The 26,773-nt window shown below is 35.7% G+C and overlaps 1 protein-coding gene across 1 annotated transcript in view; it reads left to right on the top strand.

Moving 5' to 3' along the window:
* The window catches only part of SOX5 (SRY-box transcription factor 5), a 741,525-nt gene that overhangs the window by 652,516 nt on the left and 62,236 nt on the right, over positions 1 to 26,773 (top strand). The window contains exon 9 of the mRNA XM_042781780.1: positions 1,436 to 1,582. Coding sequence (XP_042637714.1) covers positions 1,436 to 1,582 — 147 coding nt within the window. The remainder of the gene's footprint in view (positions 1 to 1,435; positions 1,583 to 26,773) is intronic.

A 26,773-nucleotide genomic window follows, 5' to 3' on the forward strand; every position in this document is an offset into this window, starting at 1 on the left:
CAATCCTACTTCCGTAGTGATACTGCCTCGGAAACCCAAGGAGGGGTCGCTATGAGTCAGGGCTGACTCGACGGCACATAACAACAACAACAACAACAGTCTTCAGCTTTATAATTTCATTTATAGTGAGTGGCTATTCTTACCAGGTTCTCTGGCTTATCCTGAGATATTTTTATCCCTTAGATTTTTCCTTTGAGAGAAATATCAGTGTAATCCAGAGACTATCTCACAATACTCCTTTTTTTCCTTTAGCATTAATCTTTTAGTGACAGAATTTCTACCTGGCATAGTAAAACTATCCATGGAATTTCAAGACAAATGGGAAATAGGAACTTGAGTTGTATAATTATATATGAAATCTAATAATTGCTTTTCCATCCAGAATTTTTTGTTTTTTCCAAGTACTAAATGGAGATGAAAAGAATATTTAATCTAAATATTTGGTGTTATTATTTGAATCTATAGCAACCTCCTTGCTTTAGTGTTCCACATCATGTAATTATCTTTATCAAAGAAAAATGTTCCTTTAAATTTATTATTAACTTGAATTGTTGAAGATTTTTTATTGGTTACTTAATAGGAATTATTATGTGTGGCTTAGTGGAAGAATATGTGTTTTAGACAGTATTCTTTAAAACTGTAATCCTCAAGATAATTTCAGATTTGACTGTGTTTATATATCATGAAGTAAAGTGGACTTCTGGCAAGCATCCAGTTAATTTTTAATCAATGTAGGTAGACTGACCAGATAAAGTTGCTCAAATACTCTCCTTCCATTCCCTGTCAAAGCCTTTCTGTATTTCTACACAACTAATTCTCAGGAAAAAAAGAAAGAAAGAAAGTCACAGGTGTCCATTTCAACAAGACAGAGAAAAGAGGTATACAGGTCTTGAACTAATATGGAGGGTAAGAAAATTACTGTGTATATTCTTTTGTAACACACTGTGTGAAATTTAAAGCAGTCTAATATAATCTATTTGCCTTTGATGTTGTTCTTGTTGTTATGTGTCACTGGGTTTCCGAGGCAGTATTACTATGGAAGTAGATTGCCCCATCTTCCTTCCAAGAAGTGGCTAGTGGGTTTGAACCACAAGGCTTTCTGGTTAGCAGTCAAGTGCCTTAGGCACTATGCTACCAGAGCTCCCATTTGCCTTTGATAGACATTTGGAGTTAGTAAATATGAATGACTGTTATTTGTTTTTATTCCCTGAACTGAAACTGAGATTCCACATATATGGTATCTGTCATTTCTCCCCTGAGAAGTAAGCCGTGAAAGTTGAGGTGACAGTTTCTTCCTTAAAATATTTCAGAGCACTAAACAAAAATACCCGTAGGAAAAATACCACGTCTGAATATGGGTACTTTCTGAGAGGTGCATTTATTTTATTGTTAATAACTTTTTAAAAATGGTTTCTTCTCTCTCTTTCTTCTGTAGCAGTTATATGCTGCCCAGCTAGCTGCAATGCAGGTTTCTCCAGGAGGAAAGCTTCCAGGCATACCCCAGGGCAACCTCGGTGCTGCTGTATCCCCTACCAGCATTCACACAGAAAAGAGCACAAACAGCCCACCACCCAAAAGCAAGGTACTCTTGTGAGGAACCTACAATTTTCGCCGTTTAGAATTTCTTTTCACTCATTGCTGTTTATTGAATATCTATTTTGTGCCAGTAACTGGACTAAATTCTCTGTCTGCAGAGAGGTAAGAGTCAATTAGGCACAACAAGATATGCATATAAATTTACGCACATATGTTTATTCAACAAACGTGTATTGATAGCTATAGTAGGATGTGTGAGTGGTACAAAGATTTATCCAGTTGGATGTCCTGTGTTGTACAAGTAACTTAAGAGTAGAGATTTATAGAGTAGATATTTATTATTTTAAAAAGCCAGATAACCATACTATATGATACAAAATCATAACTTTTATATAGATAAAGTGCTTTTGAAGTTATTGGGAACAAAAGAATACCTTCAGTGAGCGTTCCTGGGAAGGTGCCCTGAAGATGGGGCAACTGAAGTAGACCTTAAAGGATGAGTATGAGTAGAGCATATGGAAAATATTTTATTTAAATATTAATAATTGTTATAATGTGGTACAGTGTAAGTATAATATTGGTTAAAGTCATCCATATAATGCCATTATCATATAGAGATGTGAAGATAATCATAGCTTGGAGGTAAGACTATTTAGAAATAGGTTTGTTTCTTGAGCCAAGGAAACATTTTCAGATAGAACATGGAAGAGGTTCAGGAGGAGTCAAAAAATATGTGCCCCTTGGCTTAGAAGGAGAGAGAAGCAAAGTGATTGATTTGACATGTTCTTGTGCATTTGTTAAGATCTTAAATGATGTTCTATGAACATATTAAATTTTCTATGAAAGAGGAAGAGTGATCATAAAGTGGTAGTCCCTGAAGTAACTCAGAGAATTAACTACATGTATTTTCTGGCTATATCTAGTAGAAAATGTTTAGCAGCAAACTGACACATTTAATTTCCCCCAAAATTAACAATACTTTGTCTGCTGAATTACCTAGAAGATTGCTTCTTCTCTTCATTTCATAAATCCATGTTGAAGTGTCTGAAGAGTAAGAGACAATAGGAATAATCATCCCAAAAGTTGAAAAACAATACAAAATAAAAGATTAGAAAATACTGAAAAGTAAAATTCCAAGTTTGTCTTATCCTTCTCCAGTATCCTGGAGACTCTACCAGCATGCTTTTCAGAGTGACTTAATTACTCCAGAGGGGGAATTGAGAAAGAAAAGGGGTCAGTTGGGAATATGTATTCCAGCCTCCATCTCTTCAGAATGCCTAAGTTCTTTTCCATGACACTAAGATATAAATGCATTTGGGATTTTAACATAACCTAGTTTAATAATGAAGGAAGAAATAAAATATATTCAAGGACCTTAGGGTAAAGCCATGATTCACCAAAAATATATATAAATATATAGCACAAAAGCAAATCGTACACACTACTATGACATTAGGGAATATACATGCATCAATTTTAAGATTTGTTTCAGCTTTTTAGTGGATGTTGCATGTTCTATGCTTTATGTACACCTATGTCCTGATCTGTTTTCCTTTATAGTCACAAAGTGTGTACCTTTTAGAACTTGGTAATAATTATAACTTTCTTTAAATACATTTTAACTTTCAAGCAGAGATATTTTGGTTTTCCTATGGACCTGAAAAATTAATGTATTATATGTACAGGATAACTTTGAATAAAACAAATAGCTGAAGTAGCACAGTCACTGTTATACACAAACACTTATATGAAGTATTATTCTGTTTTTCCTTGATTTATTAATATGATTTTATATCATGTTTTATAATGATGCTTTACATTAGGATATTTTCTTTTATGGTTGTTGGATATAGTGTCTTCTAAATGAGCAATGGATATTTTTCTCTTTAATACCTTCTCACCAAATCACTTGTGAAAATATTCATGAAGTTTTCTTTGTTTTAATTACTTTTTTTATAATATCAATCAACCTAACACTTTTATTGATCTAATCATTTGCTCATCCATTCAAATCTTTATTGAATAGTTGCTACAAAACTACTTTCTTAGGTAATCGTGTCAAACACAAAAGTGAGTGAAGGTATGCTTTGTCAAGATTAGGAAACTGCTTTATAAGCTGTGTATCTAGATATTCATAAAGCCCTATAGACCGATCAATTTAGTAATGTTAAAATTTTGCCACATTATATGATCTAATATACCTCCATTTACTTATTACTAGTGAAAAATAGATTGTTTCTAAAGCTCTGATTTACACAATTAAAAATATTTTACAGTTTATCTTTAAAGTTCAATTTCTTTTCAAATTAGCCTTTCATGGATTTTCTATCATATACATTTTAAGAACACTGTGGATCTGGCATTTCTTCACATCTACAATTATTGTAAAATATGCAAAAAATGTGACCCCCCAAAAAAGTGCTTGTTTTTAAGTAACAATGATTTAGTAAAGCTATGACCTTTCTTTGCTCCATATCCTCTAGTATACTATCTACAACTACTTATTGTCAGAAAATATTTCTTAATTTAGTGGATTAAAGTAGCCACGCAAAAAATACTACCATTGTCATTTTAATAAAGAAAATGCCCCAAAAATGCAACCAACAGTCAATAAAGAGGCTTTGTTGCATTACATGAATTTAGTTCCTTGTAGCCTAGAAATGACATTATACATAGCATAATAAACATTTTGACTCCACAGAGCTATTTTACCCATGTATAATAACTATCATTTATTATCATATTTATGCTTTTAAACAATCAGTTATTAGTGTCTTGGGGTTATTTTCTATGTGTTTTATTGGTGAATTTATATGTCTATCTTACTATAAAATAGAAATATATTATTAAAGATCTTTGTCTTGTCTATATACCCACCTGGTATAAACCAAATTGATGGTTTATGTTGAAAGTACATTTGTTGTTTGCAACAATGGAATTGTATATCACATGCAAGCACTGGTATAAGGATAACAATCTTATTGGCAACTGTCAAAGAGCAACCTTGTTCTCTGAATTTTATTGCTTGCCCTTCTTCGTAGGTGTTCCTTTGCCTTTGACTCACAACTCCAGAGAAGGACACAAACAAAACTTATTTGCAATTTGCAAAAAAAATGGAAGGGGGGAATCAAAAGGAGGGGGCTCCAAAAGACTGTAAAATTGTACAGCATGAGTCTTCTGATGCATGCTGTTTTCAATCTGCTGTGTGCCAGTTGGAGGCTTGGGGAGTGTGTGCGCACGAGAGAAAGGATAATGCTGAGAAATGATAGAGTGGCTGTGACCTCCAAGCTCAGCCTGGAAATCCAAGACATTGATTTCACTTAGCATTCCTGCTGAGAAATCTGGCGGAGTTCAGTTGTAATAAAAGAACAAGATTCTGTTCTAATGGTAATGGCGTATGACAGACATATCACTTTGTCTGTCCTCAGCACCAGAGAGAGGAGAATTGGGGAAAGGTCACCTGACCTGCCTGTGGTGTTGTAAGAGTTCTGTGCTGAGCTTTGAACTGCAGCCTAGGAACATAATTATTTATAATATTAAATGATAAAGAAACCTTTAGAGAATCAACAGTGAACCTCTAAAAACTGCGCACAGTAATTGTGTTCTGTAAATGTGAAAATACGCAAAGAAATCTGGTCTGTTCAAAGTCTGCATTGGAGATCCTGGATAACAATGCTTGTTTGAGTTTTATGTCCTTGAACTTGCTGTTTGATAACTGCTTTTACATTAATGCCTGACATAGCCATTAGTTAATTTTTCTCTGTTTGTACGCCTTAATTTTATGAGCTACAAGAGAAAAAAAATGTGTTTGGTCTATTTTTCCAAAACAGAGATTGTTGTTATTGTTATGTGCTGTCAAGTTGGCCCTGACTCATAGCGACCCCTCCTTGGGTTTCTAAGGCAGTATCACTACGGAAGTAGATTGCCCAACCTTCCTTCCAAGGAGTGTCAGGTGGGTTGAACCACCAGCCTTCCGGTTAGCAGTCAAGTGCCTGAGGCACTACACTACCAGAGCTCCTTAAAACAGATATAGAATCATTAAAAATAATGATACAGAATTAAGAACATCAGCTGGCTTTTAAAAATTCTCAGGTGTTAACATAAAATCTTTCCAAAAAAATATACACTTGTATCTTTAGCAATCATTAAAATTTTTGTTCTCTGGATCCTACTTCAGGATTATTATTTTTGTTGTTGATCAGCAAAACTAAATATGTTTAGCTCTTCAGAGATATCCTTTTTAGCTCACGTGTGTCTTCACAGCTGAGTTTATAGCTAAACATTGGTAAACAACTTTGAATGAAAGTCTGGAAACTTGAACTTTAGTGCATAAGAGATCTTGTTTGAAGGGAATCTTTAAAATAAGTCTACTTTTTCTTATTAAATAAAACTATTTAAAATACAGGTTAGCAGTATAGACTCTTGAATCTCATAGGCAATAATGCTGCTTTGAATCTACTTATATGTCTAACAGATGTCTAAGTTTATTTGTTTATAGTTTATTATTCTGCCACAGGATGGGCCAATATGCATTATTAAAAAAAAAAAAAAAAACCTCACTGCTATTGAGTCATTTCCAACTCATAGTGACCCCTCTTTGGGTTTCCCAGGCAGTATCTGTACAGATGTAGATTGCCCAGTCTTCCTTTGAAGGAGTGCCTGGTGGGTTTGAACCACTAGCCTTTTGGTTAGCAGTCAAATGCCTAGGCACTATGCCACCAGAGAATATACATTATACTCAGTGATTTTCATTTTTATACCACATATACATTTCTTTTATTTAAATGATTTTCAGCATATTTTGTTGCAGTCTTTTAAAAACCTAGATATCCTTTTCTTGAGATAGTAATTGATGTCAATACATTTAGTTTTTTAAGGAAAATCATGTCTTCCTGAAACAGTAGAATAAATATCTATCTTAAACTAGTTGGGAAGAAGAGAATTTTTTAACTTAGTTTCAAACACAGTTCAACAATTGTTGATAAAGAATAGGTTTGTAAATTTCACATTATCAAGAAATCTTTGTGCATCATAGGTGTACTAGACATCTGAACTTCACCTTTTGCTTTGCCACTGCAAAATTAGTCACCTTTAGGGAAAAACTTTAAGAGCTACTTTTAAATAGTACTAAATGTCTCTTAGTATGGCATTTGACTGTTAACAGAAGTTTCCAGTTTAAACCCACTAGCCACTCCTCAGAAGGAAGACTGGGCAATCTATTTCCATAGGAATTTACCACCTCGGAAACCCAAAGGGGGTCGCCATGAGTCAGAATCGACTCAATGGCAGTGAGTTTTTTTTTTTTTTTTTTTTTTAAACTATGTATTGCCTGCTGCAACTAAGAATAGTTAGTTTGAAAAGCTGATAATGAGGGAATTGCTGGGTGCTTTTCTCCTAGCCTTGCTTTGACCCCTGTCACACCCCTAGTCACAGTTGGCAAGAGCACACATATTGTCCAAATCAATTTTCTCGTTGTTTTCAAGTACTACTGGTAGTGATGTTCACATTTGCTCAGCAGTAGCACCTGGGAGTTATGACAAGGAAAAGAAATGGTTCTCTTCACAAGTCAGAAACATCTCTAACAGCTGACCAGACACAATCAGATATTTTGAGCTGCAATATCCGTATAAATATTGCTTCAAATACAGAAGCAAGAACTGGAACTTTATTGTTACCTGATCCTCTTTCACAGGTACAGTAATGAATATCTTTCCTGATTTGGTAGGTAAGTGCTCATGTTAGTAATAATGTCAGAAGTGCCAATGACATTAGACCCCTGTATTTGCTGTAATGATACCAAACATAATTTCTTCATGCTACCAGGTAAACATAATAGGAATACACACTGATCTGCAGGGTAGAATCTCATAGTTTACTATTATGCATCACAAACTGTGGTACACATATGTACAAGGTTACTTAGCAACATACTAGGAGTATAAGACATCAGAGGATAATCAAGATTCATCTTGATTGAGAATTAATTCTACCAGGAGATTTGGGAACTAAAGACATTTTTAGTAACATTGAAAAAGTATTTTATAATGCCAAATTGTGGTACTTGGGGAGGCAGAACACAAAAGTGCACATACAGTATAAACACAACCAAGTCAAATCATCACTAACACAAACTGAAAAAGCATTATTTTTAATGTTATGAAAAACACATACTTTAAAAATAAAGCACAAACCATCAAAGAGATTTCGTAAGGTTGAAATGGACAAGGCAGTGCTATGTCACCATTAACATGGTAAATAATTGTTTAAAAAGTTAAAAAAAATAGAAAAAACCTCAACTCCCATGGCTCAACTTTCAGTCAAACTATAGACAGGTCTATAAGGAGTTCTCATAGTGTAGTACCTAAGGCACCTGACTGCTAACCAGAAGGGTGATGGTTCAAACCTACCAGCCACTCCTCAGAAGGAAGGTTGGGAAATCTACTTCCATAGTGATACGGCCTTGGAAACCCAGGAGGGGTTGCTGTGAGTTGGGTCCAACTGGACGGCACATAACAACAACATGAGGTGAACAGTAATACTAGGAAGATATGCACTCATTAGAATAATCAACCAAACCAGATCAAAAGGGCAGCATTTGCCCATAAAAAGAGACAGGGAAGAAGGACAAAGGGAAATGATAAATGCAGGGAGAAAGAGGGAGAATGCTATTACATTGTGGGGATTGCAATAAATGTCATACAGCAAAAGGTGTATGAATTGTTAAATGGAAAACCAATTTTCTCTGTAAACTTTCACTCAAATCAATTTGAAAAAAAAAAGTTCAAAAAAGACTTCCCAATATAACTATAAATTCATTTAATATTTTCAAATTATTTCTAGCCATGAGAAATGGTGAGTAGTAGTAGTTGCTACAGATGTAATTTTTGGTATGTAAGAGTTTCCTTCAATAATAGTAGTTAACTTATTCTGGGAGCTTTTCAGAAAAAGATCTCAGATAATCATCACTTAGTACACAGGACTAGGACTGACATCTGGATGTGGTGCATTTTAGTAATCCACACTGCTGAAATTAATTAATAAAAGAAGAACTGTCAATCATCCTACATGTCAACATTAGATAAAATCAGTGATCCATCCTGAAACTGTTGAACCTGGTACTTTTACAGGCTCTCTTTCTCCTAAAACTTCAGAATAGAAATAGATGGTCGCCTCAGCTATTTATGACCACATTCAAATCAGTCGTTTTCTATTCTTGTGTTTTAAACTCTGCCTGACCTATCAATGAAATATCTAGATCTCCCAAATATCTTGCTCCATGCAGCTGCTTTATGCTGTGTTGAATAGCTGTTGTATTTCCCTCGCTCTCCACATATTCCTGTATCTGTGGAGTAAGTATTTTGTGAGCCTTTAAGATGTGGTATGGATGTGTCACACTCAAGAGGTGAATGCATTTAAGAAGAATCACCCCTTAGAGTAAAACTGTAAATGTGGCCCATTATCATTATCATCACTTTCTGGGTGGGACATATTTATAGTGCATAAAACATAGTTACCCTGTCATTTTGAATAAAAGAGTTTTCTTTCTGTGGTCCTATGTTGCTGAACTGAAATATGTTAAATGAAATGTTGTCAACAGAACCCCTGTGATGAGACTCCTCCTTTTCTTTTCATCTGAATTCAGTTGAAAAGAATAGCAAACAACTAGGTACTTAAACAGGGGCTTTTCTGAGCTCAGTGGTATTAAATGTCCAAATAGGTCATTTGGTGATATATTCTTGTGACTGGGGAGTGGGGTGGAAGGGAAGGAAGTTGATCACATTTGTACTACCAAAGCGATAAACCATAAAACAAAGAGATAGATGAAATATAACATTAACATTCAAAAAAAAAAAAAAATGTGCAGAGAGACTTAGGTAATGTCCTTAGAAACTAACTGGCCAGGGCTATGTTTCCCAGTATTCTGATTTTGTTTTGACAGGAATCTGTCTTGAACACAGCAGCCAGCTCTGATGAGCCATGTCAAAGTTTTTAATAATGCAAACCATTGGGAATGTGAGAGCATACTGAGCTTATGCAGACACGGGGATATTCACAGAAACCACACTTCTTTTAAGTGAAAGATGCCCTCTACAATAGGTTCAACCTGAAGAGATCCATTGTCCAAAGAGCTATGTGTTAAAAAACATTTTAAATATTAAAAACAGACAGTCGATGCTAAATAGTTTAGAGAGGAAAAACAGAACAGCATGAAAAAATGTCTCCATGTAGAAGTGTCTAGTAGAGTCACTATAATGGTCATGGCTAAAAATGCTAAGTCATTACTTCAGAAATTGACAAAACAAAAGAACACCATGGAATGATCTTTGCTTTTTGGGAGTCACTTATCATTTTGCCGTCCTAAACCATACTTGAAATCCCTCATTTCCTGTCCTAAATTATTGATCAGTGCCTAACTTGAGTTTGTGATTATTGACTGCTGTTCATCACATTAGCCCGCACCCACCTGTACTGGAACTGTTTGCATAGAGAACTGAAAAGTGAAGCCATGAAGGGCTACTCTGAACCTCTGGGTAGATCCTCTCTCACCACCTCATTAAATATATCCTGCTTTCACATCCCTCCTTATTCATAAAATAGCAAGAATTTTAGTAGTCTCTCTCACAGAAATGTCTCAAAGTACAGATTTGTTTTTTAAATGATAACAAATACTAATATACCATTAAGTTGATTGATTTATGTTGCACATTTATTCATTAGATTTTATCAATAGATTTTTTTCCTAGAGAAAAGATTTATACTAGTATTTTTAAATATTACAAAATGAAGATAGGAAAGAAAACAATAATTAAACAGACATAAACGTGAGAGTCAAAAAATAGAAAATAAGGTGAGACACGTTCACAGCCTAGAAGATTAAAAGGTTTAATTTTTTTTAATCAAATGAATTAAATATTATTGTTAGAATTTAGAAGCTTAAGTAAGAAGGAAGCCCAGATGATATTCAATTCAACATACAATAGCTTAGGCACTAGGCCATTTTACATCTGCTTACCCTATTACAATGATGCGGAGCCCACCATTCCATGAGGTGGCATTATTTTATTCAGAATAACTTCTTATCACCATGTTCTTATTTAAATAGAACTGGAATCAGCTTTCTAGAATATGAACTTGTGTTTGCACTGAATATCAAACTGAGACTTGTAAGTAGTCTTTCAGTTGGAGGTAACAGAAAACCCACCTCTAACTGGAGTAAGCAAAAAGAGTAGATTTATTCCTCACATTTAAAAAAAATAAAAAGAGAGAAAGAAAGCTATAATGGTTTCAGATATGGCTTTATCAGGGACCCTAACAGTATCACTCAGAATGACTTTCTGTCTCTTAGCTCTGTTCTTCTCCATGTTGGCTTCATTCTTAAAAAGCTTACCCCTTTTTGGTGTCTATAAACCCTGTATTTATATCTACCATTTATTGGTTCAACATATTAATTTATGCCTATCATGTGCCAAGTTCAGTTCAAGGCAGTAGAACTACAGCTGTGAACAAAGCAGTTTGTGCTTTTAAGATTTTGCAGTCTAATGAAGAGAGACAAAAGATGAGCAATTAAACAAATGGATAATTTTATATATGGGCAAATGTTGTGAAGAAAATAAAACATGGTAAAGAAGTAGACAATGCCTGGGGACAGTGGTGGGGATCTTCTTGAGATAGAGCTGTAAAAAAGGCTGTCTCTGACACCTGACTCTTGGGAACAATGGACTTACAGAGGTCCAAAGAAAGACTATTCTAAGCAGGAGAAATAAGAATGCAGAGGCCCTGATGTGAATGGTTGACAGATCCAAGATTTTTTTAAAAAAGGCTAGGGTAGGTGATATGCAATGAACATGAAGGAGGAGTGACAAGAAATGAGGTTGAGGAATACAGAAAAGCCAGAATTTGTACAACTACATCATGGTAAGGAGTTTGAATTATATTTTCAGTGCATTCATTTTTAAGAAAAATGATATGATCTGATATGGCTTCATCTGTCATGCGAATTATCAAATTTTTGTAGTTATTTATTCATTGTCTTCCTTTCTTAGAGTATGATGTCATTGGGACAAGGGAGTTTTTTTTCTTTGTATAACTAAGCCAATTAATTACTGGTTTAAGCATCTCTATAATACAGGAATGCTTCTTTTTATTGCACTTTGCATATATATATGTGTATGTTATTTTTTTTAACAAATTGAAGGTTTGTGGCAACTCTGCTCCAAACAAGTCTATTGGTATCATTTTTCCAACAGTATGCCCTCACTTCATGTCTCTGTGTCATATTTTAGTAATTCTCCCAGTATTTCAAATCTTTCGTAATGCTATAACTCACTTAGTAGACAATCTCACTGCCGTCAAGTCAAATCCGACTCATAGCGACCTCTCTTTGGGTTTCCGAGGCCGTATTTCTATGGAAGTATATTGCCCAGTTTTCCTTCCAAGGAGTGGCTGGTGGGTTTGAACCTCTAGCCTTTTGATTAGCAGCCAAATGCCTTAGGCACTGCGCCACAGAACTCCTTAATAGACTATGTTGTTGTTGTTATATGCCGTGGAGTCAGACCCGACCCATAACGACTCCTCCTTGGGTTTCTGAGGCGGTATCACTATGGAAATAGATTGCCCAATCTTCCTTCCAAGGAGTGGCTAGTGGTAACAGACTATAATACAGTGTAAATATAACTTGTATGTGGACTGGGAAACAAAATAACTCAAAGGACTCAGTTTCTTATGATATTCACTTTATTGTGGTGTTCTGGAACTGAATCCTACAATATTTCTGAGATATTTCTGTACTTACTTTAGAAGCACTCTGGAGTTTGAGCCTTAACAACATGGCCTGGTCATGGCTTTTAGAGAGACAAGGTAACTTAATTCAAATATCTATTAATTACCAATAATGTGTCAGCCAAAGTCCTTGGACCTGAGGCTGAAACCCACTGCCATTGAGTAGGTTCCCACTCATAGCAACCCTATAGGACAGAGTAGAACTGGCCCAATAGGGTTTCCATGGCTGTAAATCTTTACAGCAGTAAACTGCCTCATCTTTCTCCCACAGAGTGGCTGGTGGGTTTAGACCACCAACCTTTTTGTTATCAGCAGTGAACAATTTAGACAGAACTCTGCCCTGTGTCTCCTGTGTTCAAGGAGCACAGTGCATATAATGTGAGGGATATGGTGAGGGAGGCAGACAGAAAGAAACAGTCACATACTGCTTAATAAGAGTATAGATATTTAATCCAGAATGTTCTCTGGCTGTTCTTCCAAGTCACTTTGTCAGTTATTTTTTCATTAGTGATATAAGAAAACAGACAAACATACACACATTGAGCTCTTGTGGCACAGTGGTTAAAGCATCTGGTTGCTAACCAGAAACATATACTCATACACACACAATCAGTAGTACCAATCACTACTACCTCTATGAAGTGAATTGAAAGGATGACTTTTTGGCATGATATTTTTGTACTGTTACAAAAGTGTTTTAAAATGTTCACCTTAAAAAATGTTAATTGCCATATAGTAGTGGTCATCAGAATTTAGAACTCTTTGAGCAGGCTAACAAGTCACATAGGAAAGTAGACCCTAGTTTCTGATTAATCTGATTCTTTTGCTTTTTATTTTTTGGTTTTTGCCCAAAGCTTTATAATCTAGCCTGATTTAAACAAATCTGCCAAGTCCAACAGACTTTCAACTACATTAAAAAAAAAAAATCAGTGAAAATCCTCTACCATCTTAAAATAACTTCAACAGTGTAGTTTTTAAAGTAACATTAGCATAAAATTCATCATTGAGCTTAACTTACAACTCCCTAAATTAAGTATTTTTGAGAGGATAGCTTTCTATCAAAAATCTCTTTCTCTTTCTCTGTCTCCCCCCCCCCATCCCTCTCCTAACCAGATTCTTCTTAGCATCATTTGAATATTTAATAGTTTGGGCCAGAATTGCCCAAAGAGTTATATGATAATGAGATTCTCCATCGTCATTCAGAAAGTTTCTAATTGCTGCTAATAATCCAACTGAAGAACACAGTCATCCTTAATTATGATTCTTTAAACAAATACCAGAAATTGTATGACTTGATTAGTATTAAATGTAGGAAAAGTATCTTTAATAGATGCACAGTAAGTGACATACTTCACATTAACAGAATTACTGCTTAGAGTTTGCTTGGTATGATTGAAGGAATTGGCAAGCACATATACTTATCTAAGGAGCTCTGGTAGCATAGTGGCTAAAGCACTTGACTGCTAACCAGAAGGCTGGTGGTTCAAATCCACCAGCCACTCCTCGGAAGGAAGGTTGGGCAATCCTACTTCCGTAGCGATACTGCCTCGGAAACCCAAGGAGGGGTCGCTATGAGTCGGGGCCGACTCGACGGCACATAACAACAACAACAACAACAATGTATCCTAAAGCTTGAGAATGTAAGAGACACATGATAACTACTTGAAATATAGAATTGTTGTTCTGTACCATGGAGCCAATTCTAATGCATTGCACCCTATATAATGGAGTAAAACTGCCCCATAGAGTTTCCTAGGCTGTAATTTTTATGGCAGCAGATCATCTGATCTTTCCTCCCCTGGAGTCATTGGTGGGTTCAAACTGCCAACTTTACGGTTAGCATCCAAGTGCTTAATCATAGTGCCACTAGGGCTCCTTGAAATATAGAATAACACACATTTTTCTTTTCAGGAAGAAGGAAATCATTTGCTAGCTCTTCTTTTAATTGAAAATATATTTATAGTTTTTCTCATACAAAAATAAGAATTTTGTTCAGCGAACTCACAAATATTAAACTTGAAAAGTATACTCATTAATATCAGAATATCAAATATTGCTAAGATGCACCTGGTGTAGATTGCTGCCTAAAATGCAGCATTCCTACAAAAATACAAGTACTAAATATGAACAGCTAGGAATTTCCTTAAACCTGGTAATATATGTCCTAAGAATTTTATGGTAAGAATGTGCCCATTTCTTAGTTCTGAACTTCCTTGTAGATCATACAATGGTATGCTTCTTTTTATGAGTTACAGCACTTAAAATTTCAATACACTACTTCCATAGTGTGACCGAAACCCAAGGAGGGGGTCTCTATGAGTCAGATTTGACTCTATGGCAGTGATCATCATCATCAACATCATCATCATAGATTTTAGCAGTTGTACTTCCAATTGCAGAAGTAATTGGGTGACTTTTTCAGAACACAGCATTTAAAAAAAATATCTTCATGATTTTGTTTTTTCAAATGGATAAAGATGAGATCTCAAAATTTAAATTTAAAAAAAGGCAAGAATTCTCATCTAATAGGTTTTACATTATCAAAATAATATGAAGAGAAGCAAAAATATACTCAAATAGATAAACATTTATTTTCTTCCAAATTGTTTCAATACCACAAAAGGCTGATAATCTCATATTTTCATTAAAATTCTGTAATAGTGTTTTGCAAGACCAATTATCGGTATCGTGATTCTATAGGAGATTAATTTAAATTGGGCCTTTCAAGAGCCAAGGAATTTTTTTTTTCTAGTTTATTATATAATTTGAGTTGTTAAGGTTTGTTCGGCAATTTTGATGGCTTTTGGCAGGGTGGGTATTTCATAAATAGGAAAAAAATAAATTGAGACCAGAAATAGACAGGATGAAATACTGCAAAAATTCTTCTCTTGTGGTATTTCCAGTAGCACTTAAAATAACATAAGAAAAAAATACTGTTGTGAAGTATGTATAAAAGCATTATGACAGCAGTAGGAATATCCTTAAATAGGTACAGATTTGTGTTTTCTTTATTTCTCTATGCAACTCCTTTGAGGATCAAAGTTTCATTTTAAGTCAGTGGGAGCTCAATATTCAGGTCAACCTTACATGAATACAGGGCAAGACAAGAATTTTGGGTCAAATGATAGAATTTTTAGTTTTAATTTCCATGCAAATAGTGTTATCATTTATCCCCCAAAAAATGATGGTTCTGAGACAATGATAATAAAGGAAGCTCTGAGTAATTTTCATTAATTTGTTTGTTTTTGCTGTTTTGCTTGTCTTTTTCTGTTTGCATTCATGGAGCTGCATTGAACTAGAATCTTAGTCTATTATTTCTGGGATTATAATTTATGAACTAATTGGAGGAGATATGAATTACACATAAGACTGACCATATTAGGAACACTTCCTTTACCCTATTGAATTTTAAGGGAAAGAACACAAAATATGCTCTCAATAAATGTTTACTGGATTTAATGTTTGTGTTATAACAACTTGAATCACAGGAATATAAACTGAATTCTTAATTATTAGTGTTTCAAGCAATAGACTACACTTTGCTTGAAATAAAGTTGTATGTCTCTTAACTGGTCATATCATTTCAAAAATATCTTAAAATGATTAGGTTGTTCATAGATAATATTTCAAGAGTTACTTTAGAAGATGCCCAAATCACATTTATTTGAAAATAATACAATAAAAGCAGCTCTGGTAGTGTAGTGCCTGTGGCATTTGATTACTAACCAGAAGACTGGCAGTTCAAACCCACCAGCCACTCCTCAGAAGGAAGGTTGGGCAATCTACTTCCATAGTGATACCTCCTGAGAAACCCAAGGAGGGTTTGCTATGAGTCGGATCTGACTCAATGGCAGTGAGTTTGTTTGTTTGTTTTTTATATACAATAAAACTTTTGGACACTGTAATAGAAAAAAAAAGTAAAGAAAAGAAAAATCATTAACACAGTTTAATGGAGAAGACAGACAAGCAAACAACGAATTAAAATACTAAGAGCTAAGTGTCATTAAAAGAATAATATGGAAGAATAGAAGAAAATTTCTAGCACAACCTGGGGAGAAATAGTGCAATAAAGAAAGGCTCCTGAAGATGTGTCATTTGAGAAGGTTTTTGAAGGAAAATGGAACAGTCTATGCAAAGATAACAAGTATGAAAGAAATAGAGTGTTGAATTTCATCTGAATTATGAAAAAAGTGAGGCTGACTCTTACACATATCTGGAAATTTGAGAGTGAACGTAAGAAGATCAAAAGTGTGAAGGTGAGATTGCCTAAAGGTTGAAGTCTAACTTCTTTAAATGTGTCATCAATGTTGTAGCCTACCATATTGGCTTTATTTATTACTGCTGTCTTGCTCCCAATCCCAGCAATTTATGCTCCAACCTATGTTACTTACTCATGTCTCATGCTATTTCCAATCCCCCACCCCCACTTTTTTTTGGCCTGACTTTGTACCACCATACCTCCTTGGACTGCTTTTGCTCTCTTCACTTTACTTTTCCTTCTTGTGTAGCACTTGCACACAAGATTCGTCTCAACTGCCACCTTTATCTAGAGTTAGCTATAGTACCATATGTTACCATACTGCACAAACACACACTTTTGGTATAGTATCAAGGCATCTTTATAATACTTTATTGCCCCATTTTATGACTCTAGGTCCCTTGAGAGTAGGAATCACATCTTTTCATCCTTGGCCCAAACATAATATCTTGCATGTATTCATTGATCTGTTGCTGTCGTTGGCCTGCAGTTGAATTGGCCCCTGCCTCAATGATTCGTTGGTAGAATTCTCATCTTTCTTACAGAAGACCTGGGTTTGTTTCCCAGCCAATACACTTCATCTGCAGCCATGCCTTCCGTCAGTGGAGATTCATGTGTTGCTATGTTGCTGAACAAGTTTCAGGGAGCTTCCAGACTAAGATGACCTAGAATCACTGTCCTACTTCTGTTCTAAGAAAAAACAAACAAATAAATAAGCAAGTTCATCTGAAGAAGTAAGCCAAGAGATTATCTACAAATACGTGACAATTTGGTGCTCCTTAGGTGAAGCATCAAAGGCCGATAGCATGAATCATTGAAAGATAATGCAGATAAAGAAGAGTGAAATTGCCCCTAAGAAAAATGAAACAATAGTACTGTACTCTGCAGAAAGACTAGGTGCACAGAAAAGTTAGGGAATCTGAAAGTAAGATATTTTATTTTGTTTCCCATAAATCTATGAAGGATACACAGGATTTAGGTAGTATAAGCATTCTGATCATTAGAGTGGTATTTTCTGTAGTGTAGCATATATAATTTACCAAGTCCTTCTGATAGTCTAAATGAAGTAATCAAGACTATGTACCTCTTAAAGGGACCAGGTTTGAGGTCTGATAGAGTCTGATGGAACCCCTGAGACTATGGCTCCTAGCTGCCCTTTAGGTCTGGAATTGAACCCACTCCTGTGGCTTCCAGCCAAACAAAAGACAGGCATATGAGATGAACATTTAAATTAGGTAGATACAATCCTTGATGGGACCAATCATGGGAAAATAGAAGGGCAGTGTATGCACTGGGAGACAGCTTAGGGGGCAGGAGTGCATGGGAGGGAAAGAAACAGGGAAGAAGTGGCTATGGGGAGGCAGTGGGAGGGGAGCTATTGCATTACAGGAAATTGCAGTCAGTGTCATGAGACAGTGTGTATGAGCTGCTGTATGGAAAATGAATTTACTCTGTAAACTTTCACCCAAATCACAATTAAAAAAAAAAAAAAAAAAGAAGACTGTTTATCTTTTTTTTGCTCAGATTCTGCTTATGATAGAGACTTTTCAGGTATTTTGAAATTTGGAAAAGGATACCTAAATGTACTCAGAATAGCCTGGTCATGTATAATCAGTTGACATTCTGATTTATACATTAATCTCATAGATCTTACCGAAGCTGAAGAGTACAGAGGATACTGAAATGAAAGGCATAGGTTTACCCTAATATTGGCTAGTTATGTTATGTTATTTAATTGACAGTTCAAATAAATTTTTACTAGAGAAAATTTTATCAGTTTGTTTTCCTCTCTTGTTTAAGTAAGATTATCATCCTTTGTTTCTCTTTTGTGCTAGCTCAAAGATAGCAGTGAAATACCTTGTCCATATTTGTTTATCCTTTATTTCACATCAAAGTACATGAGACGTCTAACCTGGTCAGTAACTCCTTTTCCTCATATTACCCTCCCCCAAGAATGTATATGTATACACACACACCACACATACATATGTATTCATTCACATATGTATACCAAATCCAAACCCATTACCATCAAGTTCAATTCTACTCATACAACCCCATGATTTACAGAGTAGCATTGCTTCATAGGATTTTCTTGGCTTTAATCTTTACATAAACAGTTCACCAGGGCTTTCTTCCATAGTGCCATTGGGTGGCTTTGAACAGCCAGACTTTAGATTAATAGTCAAGCACAAACCATTTGCACCACCCAGAGAGTTTATATGTGTGTGTGTATGATTCCAGCTCATAGAGACCCTCTTTGGGTTTCCAAAGCAGTAAATGTTTAAGGAAGTAGATTGCTCCATCTTCCTTCAGCAGAATGGATGTTGTTTTGGAACTGCCAACCTTCTGGTTAGCAGTCAGGCACCATGCTACCAGAGCTCCTTTATATGTAAACACATATCTATGGTTATGTCTCTAGCTGTATTTCTATCTATTTATTCCATCCCATACAAGAATCAAGAATACAGGCACAAAATACCTACGGAATCATTTTATTCGGCAATCTGGAACAACATAGCAACATTCAGAATAGAATCAGAACTAAAGCAAATATACTCATTCTTTCTCCTTAAAAAAAAAACAAAAAACTTACTGCCATCGAGTTGGTTCCCACTCAGAATGACTCCTCTTTGGGTTTCCGAGATGGTATCTCTACAGAAGTAGATTGCCAAGTCTTCCTTCTGAGGAGTAGCTGGTGGATTTGAACCGCCAGCCTTCCGATTAGCAGTCAAACGCCTTATGATAAAAACTTTTATGTAATGCCATATTTGTTGTTGTTGTTATGTGCCGTCGAGTCGGACCCGACTCAGAGCTACCCCTCCTTGGGTTTCCGAGGCAGTATCACTACGGAAGTAGATTGCCCCATCTTCCTTCCGAGGAGTGGTTGGTGGGTTTGAACCACCAGCCTTCTAGTTAGCAGTCAAGTGCCTTAGGCACTATGCTTCCAGAGCTCCTAATGCCATATTTAGAATTGCTCTAAAAAATATTTTATGCCATAGCCTGTGAAATGTATTCTTCTTTTATGTTATGGGTTTGGAGAAATTAAACATGAAGCATTACAGCTGAGTTTCACTACACATGAATTATTGTAATTGACTCTTTCTTAAATGAATAACTGATTAATCAATCTTTCAATTCCTCATGCTTCATGACATGCTTAACTCAATACAGATACTTAAGAATCATTATGCTATGAGAATTTTAATGCAAATTTGAGATCATTATAATTAAAACCAGACTCTTACCTGATGCTCAGTTCTAAGCCTTGTTATCTTTATTTTAATTTTCTCTGGCTGATACCTAGAATTTAATATCTTGGGATGATAGCTAGAATATATAATCAAGCTAAGTATCTTCAATATGTTAAGAAAAAATATTTTGTCTGCAGGGCACAACATAAAAACTACACTCAACTGACATTATATATAAATACTCATCACCCCTTGGAATTCTTTAAAGACATCAGTTCCCTTCTGGCCACTGCCATGAAGACAAAGAATGCCTTAATGACTTTATTGAGGTTATCATTAAAATAAAAGATTTGTAGACATTAGCTATAAATCACTATAAAATGGCCTGTAGGTAACCTTTGACACAACTCATTTGAAATAAACCTGGGACAGATTCATAGCCTTTGGTCAAGCCAGTAGGTGGGTTAAAGGTCTTTTCCATTCTCTTCCCTTACTTTTTCTTATATTAGTTTTTTTGTAAGTGGCTAGAAAGCATTTGGTGGAACTGAATTGACATGTGTTTTATGTTGAAATCAAAGAAGTCCATTTAAATAATGGTTTTAAAAATGTTCATGGAATTTACTGGAAATATTTACTCTTGATATATGCTTTAGATATGTAAATTCCTTTTAGAATTTACTTGTAGATATTTTGTTAAAATATTTCATGATTTGCTGTTATAAAATTTTTACATTATCCAAATTGAGTTCTGCATGGTCCTTTGCACTTGGACGATAAAAATTTCTTCAAAATTAAGTTGAAATTACATGATTTCAATTTTTATCCTTATTTAATTTTTTTTTTTTTTTTAATTGTTAGCAATCTTTTTCACTGTTGGCATTTAGGAATTGAGAGGCGACTCTGGAATAACATCTGGTCTTAACCCATATGACTTAGTTCAGGTCTTTGGGTTCCTAAAGGTATTACCATTGGCAAAGTTTTGAATATCTCTAACCTCAGTTTTTCTATCTTTGAAGTAGAATTCGTGACACCTAACAATCTTGCTGTCAGAATAAAATAGAACAAATATATAAAGGGTTTTGTCACTTCTCACTTATTGCTGTCAAGTCAAATCTGACTCATAGCGACCCCTCCTTGGGTTTTGAGGGGACCTCTGGTGGCGTAGTGCCACGGCATTTGACTGCTAACCAAAAGGTTGGTGGTTCAAACCCACCAGCCACTCCTGGGAAGGAAGGTTGGGCAATCTACTTCCATCGTGATACTGCCACAGAAACCCAAGGAGGGGTCACTATGAGTCAGATCAGATCCGATTTGACGGCAGTGAGTTTGGTTTTTCTGGTTTTATCACTACAGAAGTAGATTGTCCAACCTTCCTTCCAAGGAGTGACTGGTGGGTTTGAACCACCAGCCTTCTTGTTAGCAGTCAAATGCCTTAGGCACTATGCTACCAGAGCTAGAAGTAAAATGTGTGTGCTATTAGATAAGTGGCACTGCAGTGTAGTAAATTACTTTGTGTGGCTTTTCTACCCATAAGTCTTTGTAAACTCCAAGGTGGAATTTGCTATGAGCAACTGAGGAGCTCCTATTGCTGAAGGTGTCCACCTGGAGTATTTCTGTTGGGAATGGCACAAAACAAGTTCTGGGAGGTGCCCACTCTCTCTCAGGTGCTTAGAGTTCTGATGCTATAATTGGCTAGTTTGATCACCATGCAGGGCTCAAAAGGAGGCCTCCTGGAAGCAGAACTCTCTCTGACTGCTGGTGGAAGAAGATGTGCTGCCAAAAGAGACATGCGCCCCTGAAAGAGACACGTGCTGCTGGGAAAGAGACATGCATTGCTGAGTAAGACACCGAGGGACCAGCACTGCTGGGAAAGAGACTGTGAGAGACTGTTGGCTGAGGGACGGTGGGCTGGGAGAGAGACTGAGCGTTCTTCCTGAACTTGAGTTGTAGCCTGGTGATTCCCTAATAAATCCCATAATCCGTGAGTTCTGTGTGGCCACTGCAGCGAATTATTGAACCCAGGAGAGAGGTGGTGGGTGCTTGGGGAGGAACGGTTGGAGAAAGGGCTGGAGGGAGGCAGCATGTCTGGCCTTGTAGGAGTAGGCCTTGGGTTACTGCTGGTAATCCTGTCTTCCTCTTGTGGGATTAGAGGAGGTCAGAACATGTGGCCTCCTTGCCCTTTTTGCAGGCACTAAAAAGGAAAAACATGTATTTTTTAAATTGATAAGAATTCATGTTATTGAACTCATTAAGCATATTTATATATTTTTTTGTTAATATTTAATTGACTTTCAAAAATGTTTATGTAGCAAATGTGCGTGGGCCTTTTTAAGCATTTGTTTCTTCTTTAGGAACTAGCTCTTTGAATGATAAAATTTTATTGTGGAGTCATAATTTTTTTTTTTTTTTGGAATAGGAAAAATTTCCAAAGTAAAAATAGTGTATTTCTTACAATCAGCTAGAAGTACACCAAGCTTTTTCTTTTATTCATTCTCTTAACAGGTTTATTATGAGGAAAGGAGAATTGTGTAATTGACTTAATTACAATTAAGTCGATTGTAATTAGAAAACAGTTGTTTTTGATGAATGTTTTTGTAAGGGGAAACAATCTGTAAATTATTTCTAATAAAAATTATCTAATCACAAATTGAAAATTTTGTAGAATTTATTGCCCCCACAGCTCATGGCCATGACATTTTTGTTTTGAAATACTTCAGAAAAAAAGTGTGAGCAGAAAAAAGAAGTTATAACATTTTTTCTTAGTTTTTGAAAATTCATTTAAATGAAACATCTGTGATCAAAATCCAAATGAAGGTCCTGTACTAGTGAATCAGTTACAATGGTGACAAAGAATTAATTCTAAATAATCCAGACTAAATGAAACACAAGTTTTTTTTTTTTTTTGCTTCCCCAAAAAATCTTCCTAACCCAATGACACTATTTTAGGTTAGTCACAATATTCCTTAATGTCTGAAATTTTCTACCAACTTATATTGCCTTAAACTTTTCTATCATTTAGTGTCTTTTGTGACTGGAGTTCAAATTCCTTCTCTCAGGTGACATATCACTTTGTTGGGAGTAATGCCTAAAAGATGTTTGTGGAACAAAGTAAAGAATGCATCTAGCCCACAGAAAGAAAACAAAAATACTATTGAGACCATGGCAGATAGGACAACTCTTCTAATTCTATATTCAGAGAGGAAAATAGTTAATACTGCACTCAACCTAAAGAGTGAGAATGAGTCTAGGTTACAATGGGTGGGGGTGAGAAAAGCTGAGTTTTGCATCTAAATTTTTTTTTCTTTTATTTCTTCAGATTTTTTCCTCTTTGTCTTCAATGACTACCTCATATTCTCTCATATGCAGTGAATGGAGAGAAAAGAGTCATAGTTTGGATGTACTAATGTAGTAAAATTTCAAGTTACATTTATAGGAAGCCTATTCTTAAGGAAGGAGCTCTGGTAGCATAGTGCCTAAGGCACTTGACTGCTAACCAGAAAGCTGGCAGTTCAAACACACCAGCCTTCCTTAGAAGAAAGGTTGGGCAATCTACTTCTGTAGTGATACTGCCTCGGAAACTCAAGGAGGGGTCGCTATGAGTTGGGTCTGACTTGACGGCACATAACAACAACAACAACATTTTTAAGGGTTCTCTGACAATGGCTTTGTTAGATGACATCTCTGAATAGAAAGCAGTGAGTCCTAGATATATTAGTTAGGCCTTTAACCATAAGAAAAAAAAAAAAAAAAAAAGAAAAGGGAGCAAAGTTCTAAAGACTTGGAAAAACTATAAAATTCAAGTGGCAAGAAGAATTCATATGAAGAGATTTAAATGTTGGAGGAACACCTTTGGTAGTACATATGTTCCCATTTTGTTATTCACTAGTCAAAATGGCATTTACTTAGCATGTATTACCTGCACTGTATGTAGAAGTAAAGAAATTTAAAAACACCTTAAGTTAACAGTAGGAAAAACTTAGAATTTATCAAGAGTTAGTCATTCATTAATTTCTTCTAAGCTATTTATTTAATTAACATTTAGTCTGGTGGTGTAGTGCCTAAGGCATTTGACTGCTAACCAGAAGACTGGTGGTTCAAACCCACCAGCCACTCCTCAGAAGGTAGGTTGGGCAATCTACTTCCATAGTAATACCACCTTGGAAACCCAAGGAGGAGTTGCTATGAGTCTGATCCATCTTGACACCAGTGAGTTTGGTTTCTTTTGGTTAGTCAATATTTAACATTTGGCCTGGTGGCTCAAACCCACCAGCCACTCCTCGGAAGGAAGATGGAGCAATCTACTTCCATAGTGATAGTGCCTCGGAAACCCAGGGAGGGGTTGCTATGAGTCTGTCCGACTCAACGGCACATGACAACAACAACAACAATAATATTTTTTCTCTTAAAGGCATAAGTGAGGGATTAAAAAAGTAACATGATAATGCCCACCTTCAATAAAGTTGCACTGTAAAAGGGTAAGACCAAACCAAACCAAACTCACTGCCATTAAGTCTATTCTGACTCATAGTGACCCCCTTTGGGTTTCTGAGGTGGTAAATCTTTATAGAAGTAGATTGCTCTGTCTTCCTTCTGCAGAGCAGCTGGTAAGTTGAAACGGTCAACTTTCTGGTTAGCAGTCAAATGCCTTAGGCACTGTGCCACCAGAGCTCCTTAAAAGGGTAAAAGTAGTCACATAATCTTTAAAGATGTCTTCAAATAGTAAACTCTCTTAAACTAGTTGAAATCTGATTATTTTGTCTACTATTCAGAAAAACAACTAATGCAATGAAGTGAAATATACTGATATCACTGTTATAGTAGGTAACACTAGAATACTGCCTTAGTCTTCCTTTGTGTCTTGTCACCTCTGTCTTGGTCTGCTAATGCTGCTGTAGCGGAAATAACACAAGTGGGTGGCTTTAAAGAATAGAAAGGTATTGTCTCATAGTTTTGGAGGCTAAAAGTCCAAATCAGGGTCTTGTCCATGCCAGTTCCATCAATGGGCCTCTTTCCTAGTTTCTGGTTGCTCCAGTTGGTTCTTGACGTTTCTTGGCATCTGCCTTCATCTTGTGTATATGTATCTATTCTGTTCTTTCTATAACTCAGAAATGATTAGAATTAGGACCCACCCTACTGGTATGACCTCATTAACTTAACAAAAGAAAACTCTTTTTTTTTTTTTTTCCAAAAGGACCACATACATAGGTACATTGGGTTAGGATTTAATTACCTATCTTCTGAGGGTTGGAGGGAGGTTACACAATTCATTCCGTAACAGTCTCCTAAACCATTATTATTTTCTGTTGTTGTTGTTTTGTGCCATCAAGTTGGCCCCGCCTCATAGCGATCCCTCCTTGGGTTTCCGAGGCAGTATCATTACGGAAGTAGATTGCCCCATCTTCCTTCCAAGGAGTGGCTGGTGGGTTTGAACCACCAGCCTTCTCATTAGCAGGCAAGTGCCTTAGGCACTATGCTACTACAGCTCCCTGTTATTTTCTATACACACCTATTTATCCTTCACCAAGTTTCGGTGATCTAGACAATTATGCCCTTACTCAGGTATTCTAAATATATACTAGTTGGCTATCAATACACATAAAACAGTCACAGTGAGTTCACCAGACTAGTGGTGACTTCTTTCCATAAGTATCTGCATGTGCATGTATGTGAGTATTGGAAAGGAGTTACTCCAACTGACTGGAGTCAGTATTAAATGGTCTATATTTGATTATGCCTTCTATTTCATCTCTTCCATTCTGCCAAAATGGCTATCTAGTCTGTCTACTTATGAGCAGACCAAACATTTTTGAGGATCTAGAGCAACACAAAATCCTCGAAGCATCAGTTTCAGTTATTTTCTGAAAAGGATTTTTTAGTCTTCCAATAATCATCTAAAGTGTTTGATTGGTTTCAAGATCATTAACTCATTCTTTTAATGTTTTAAGGAGTGTTATTGTTTTCTCTGAATAATAGTCTACCCATACCTCCATGCAATATTTATACTTTTCCTTAATATAGTTCCAGTGGGCCAAAGGGTCTATGAACAATTAGTTTTGGTGTTGCTTTATTGCTCTGTCCTTTTGATATTAATTTCTGTAGTAAATTCAGTTATAAATGTTGATGTGCTCATTTTGTACATTCAAGTATGAGTAGATGTGCCATCCCCAACATAGAGGTGGTAGTAGGATTTGATCAGTGTGCCCCCGTCTCCTTAGAGTTTACTATAAATGTATTGGTTGTGTAAAGCTATAGTGCTTTGTGAGATTCTCTTTTATTTATTTATTTTGTTAATTCATTCCATCAGTTGAAGTTTTGTAGTTCTTTGTTAATTTTTTTTCACATATCTTCAAGCAGAACTAATGGAAAAATAGCAGCGGCAAAACTTTTTAATTATGAATTTAAGGACTGATCATGTGGTGGTGCAAGAAAACACTACATACTTCTTTACATGGAATGACCAACTTTGTAATTTCTCTAAAGCATTTTTAAAAGCTTTTCAAGATTCACATTTATAGGTTAATAAGCAGGACTAGTATGATTATTAAAATCAATTCATACTGCTTTATGCTTCCTTTTAGCCTCTTGATAGAAGAACTGTTAATCATTTTAAAAGATAATAGCAATCATCCAGATGTAATGAACACCTTAGGACAAAATAACCCTTATTATGAGGAATTAGAGTTGTCTGGGGACCAGAGGTTAAACAAAGTTAATTCTGAAGCACCATATGTTTTATACTGGTTTATATTATAACTGCTCTTAACACAATATTAATTTTGACACAATATTCCTCCCATACTTCCTTTTTCCATTTTTCCTCTTTCCTCTGCAGAGAGAAATTTTACTCTGCAAAATTTCTGTGATTTTGTTTTCATCTGATATTGTAAGCTAAACATCTCATAGGGCATTTTCATAAGTAAATAAAACCAAGTTCACTGCCATTGAGTCAATTCTGACTCATGGCAACCCCCATTGGGTTTCCGAGGCTGTAAATCTTTATGGAAGT

The sequence above is a fragment of the Orycteropus afer genome, unplaced genomic scaffold (assembly GCF_000298275.1).
Source record: "Orycteropus afer afer isolate SDZICR_OR568_19922 unplaced genomic scaffold, OryAfe1.0 scaffold00171, whole genome shotgun sequence".
Classification (NCBI taxonomy): domain Eukaryota; kingdom Metazoa; phylum Chordata; class Mammalia; order Tubulidentata; family Orycteropodidae; genus Orycteropus; species Orycteropus afer.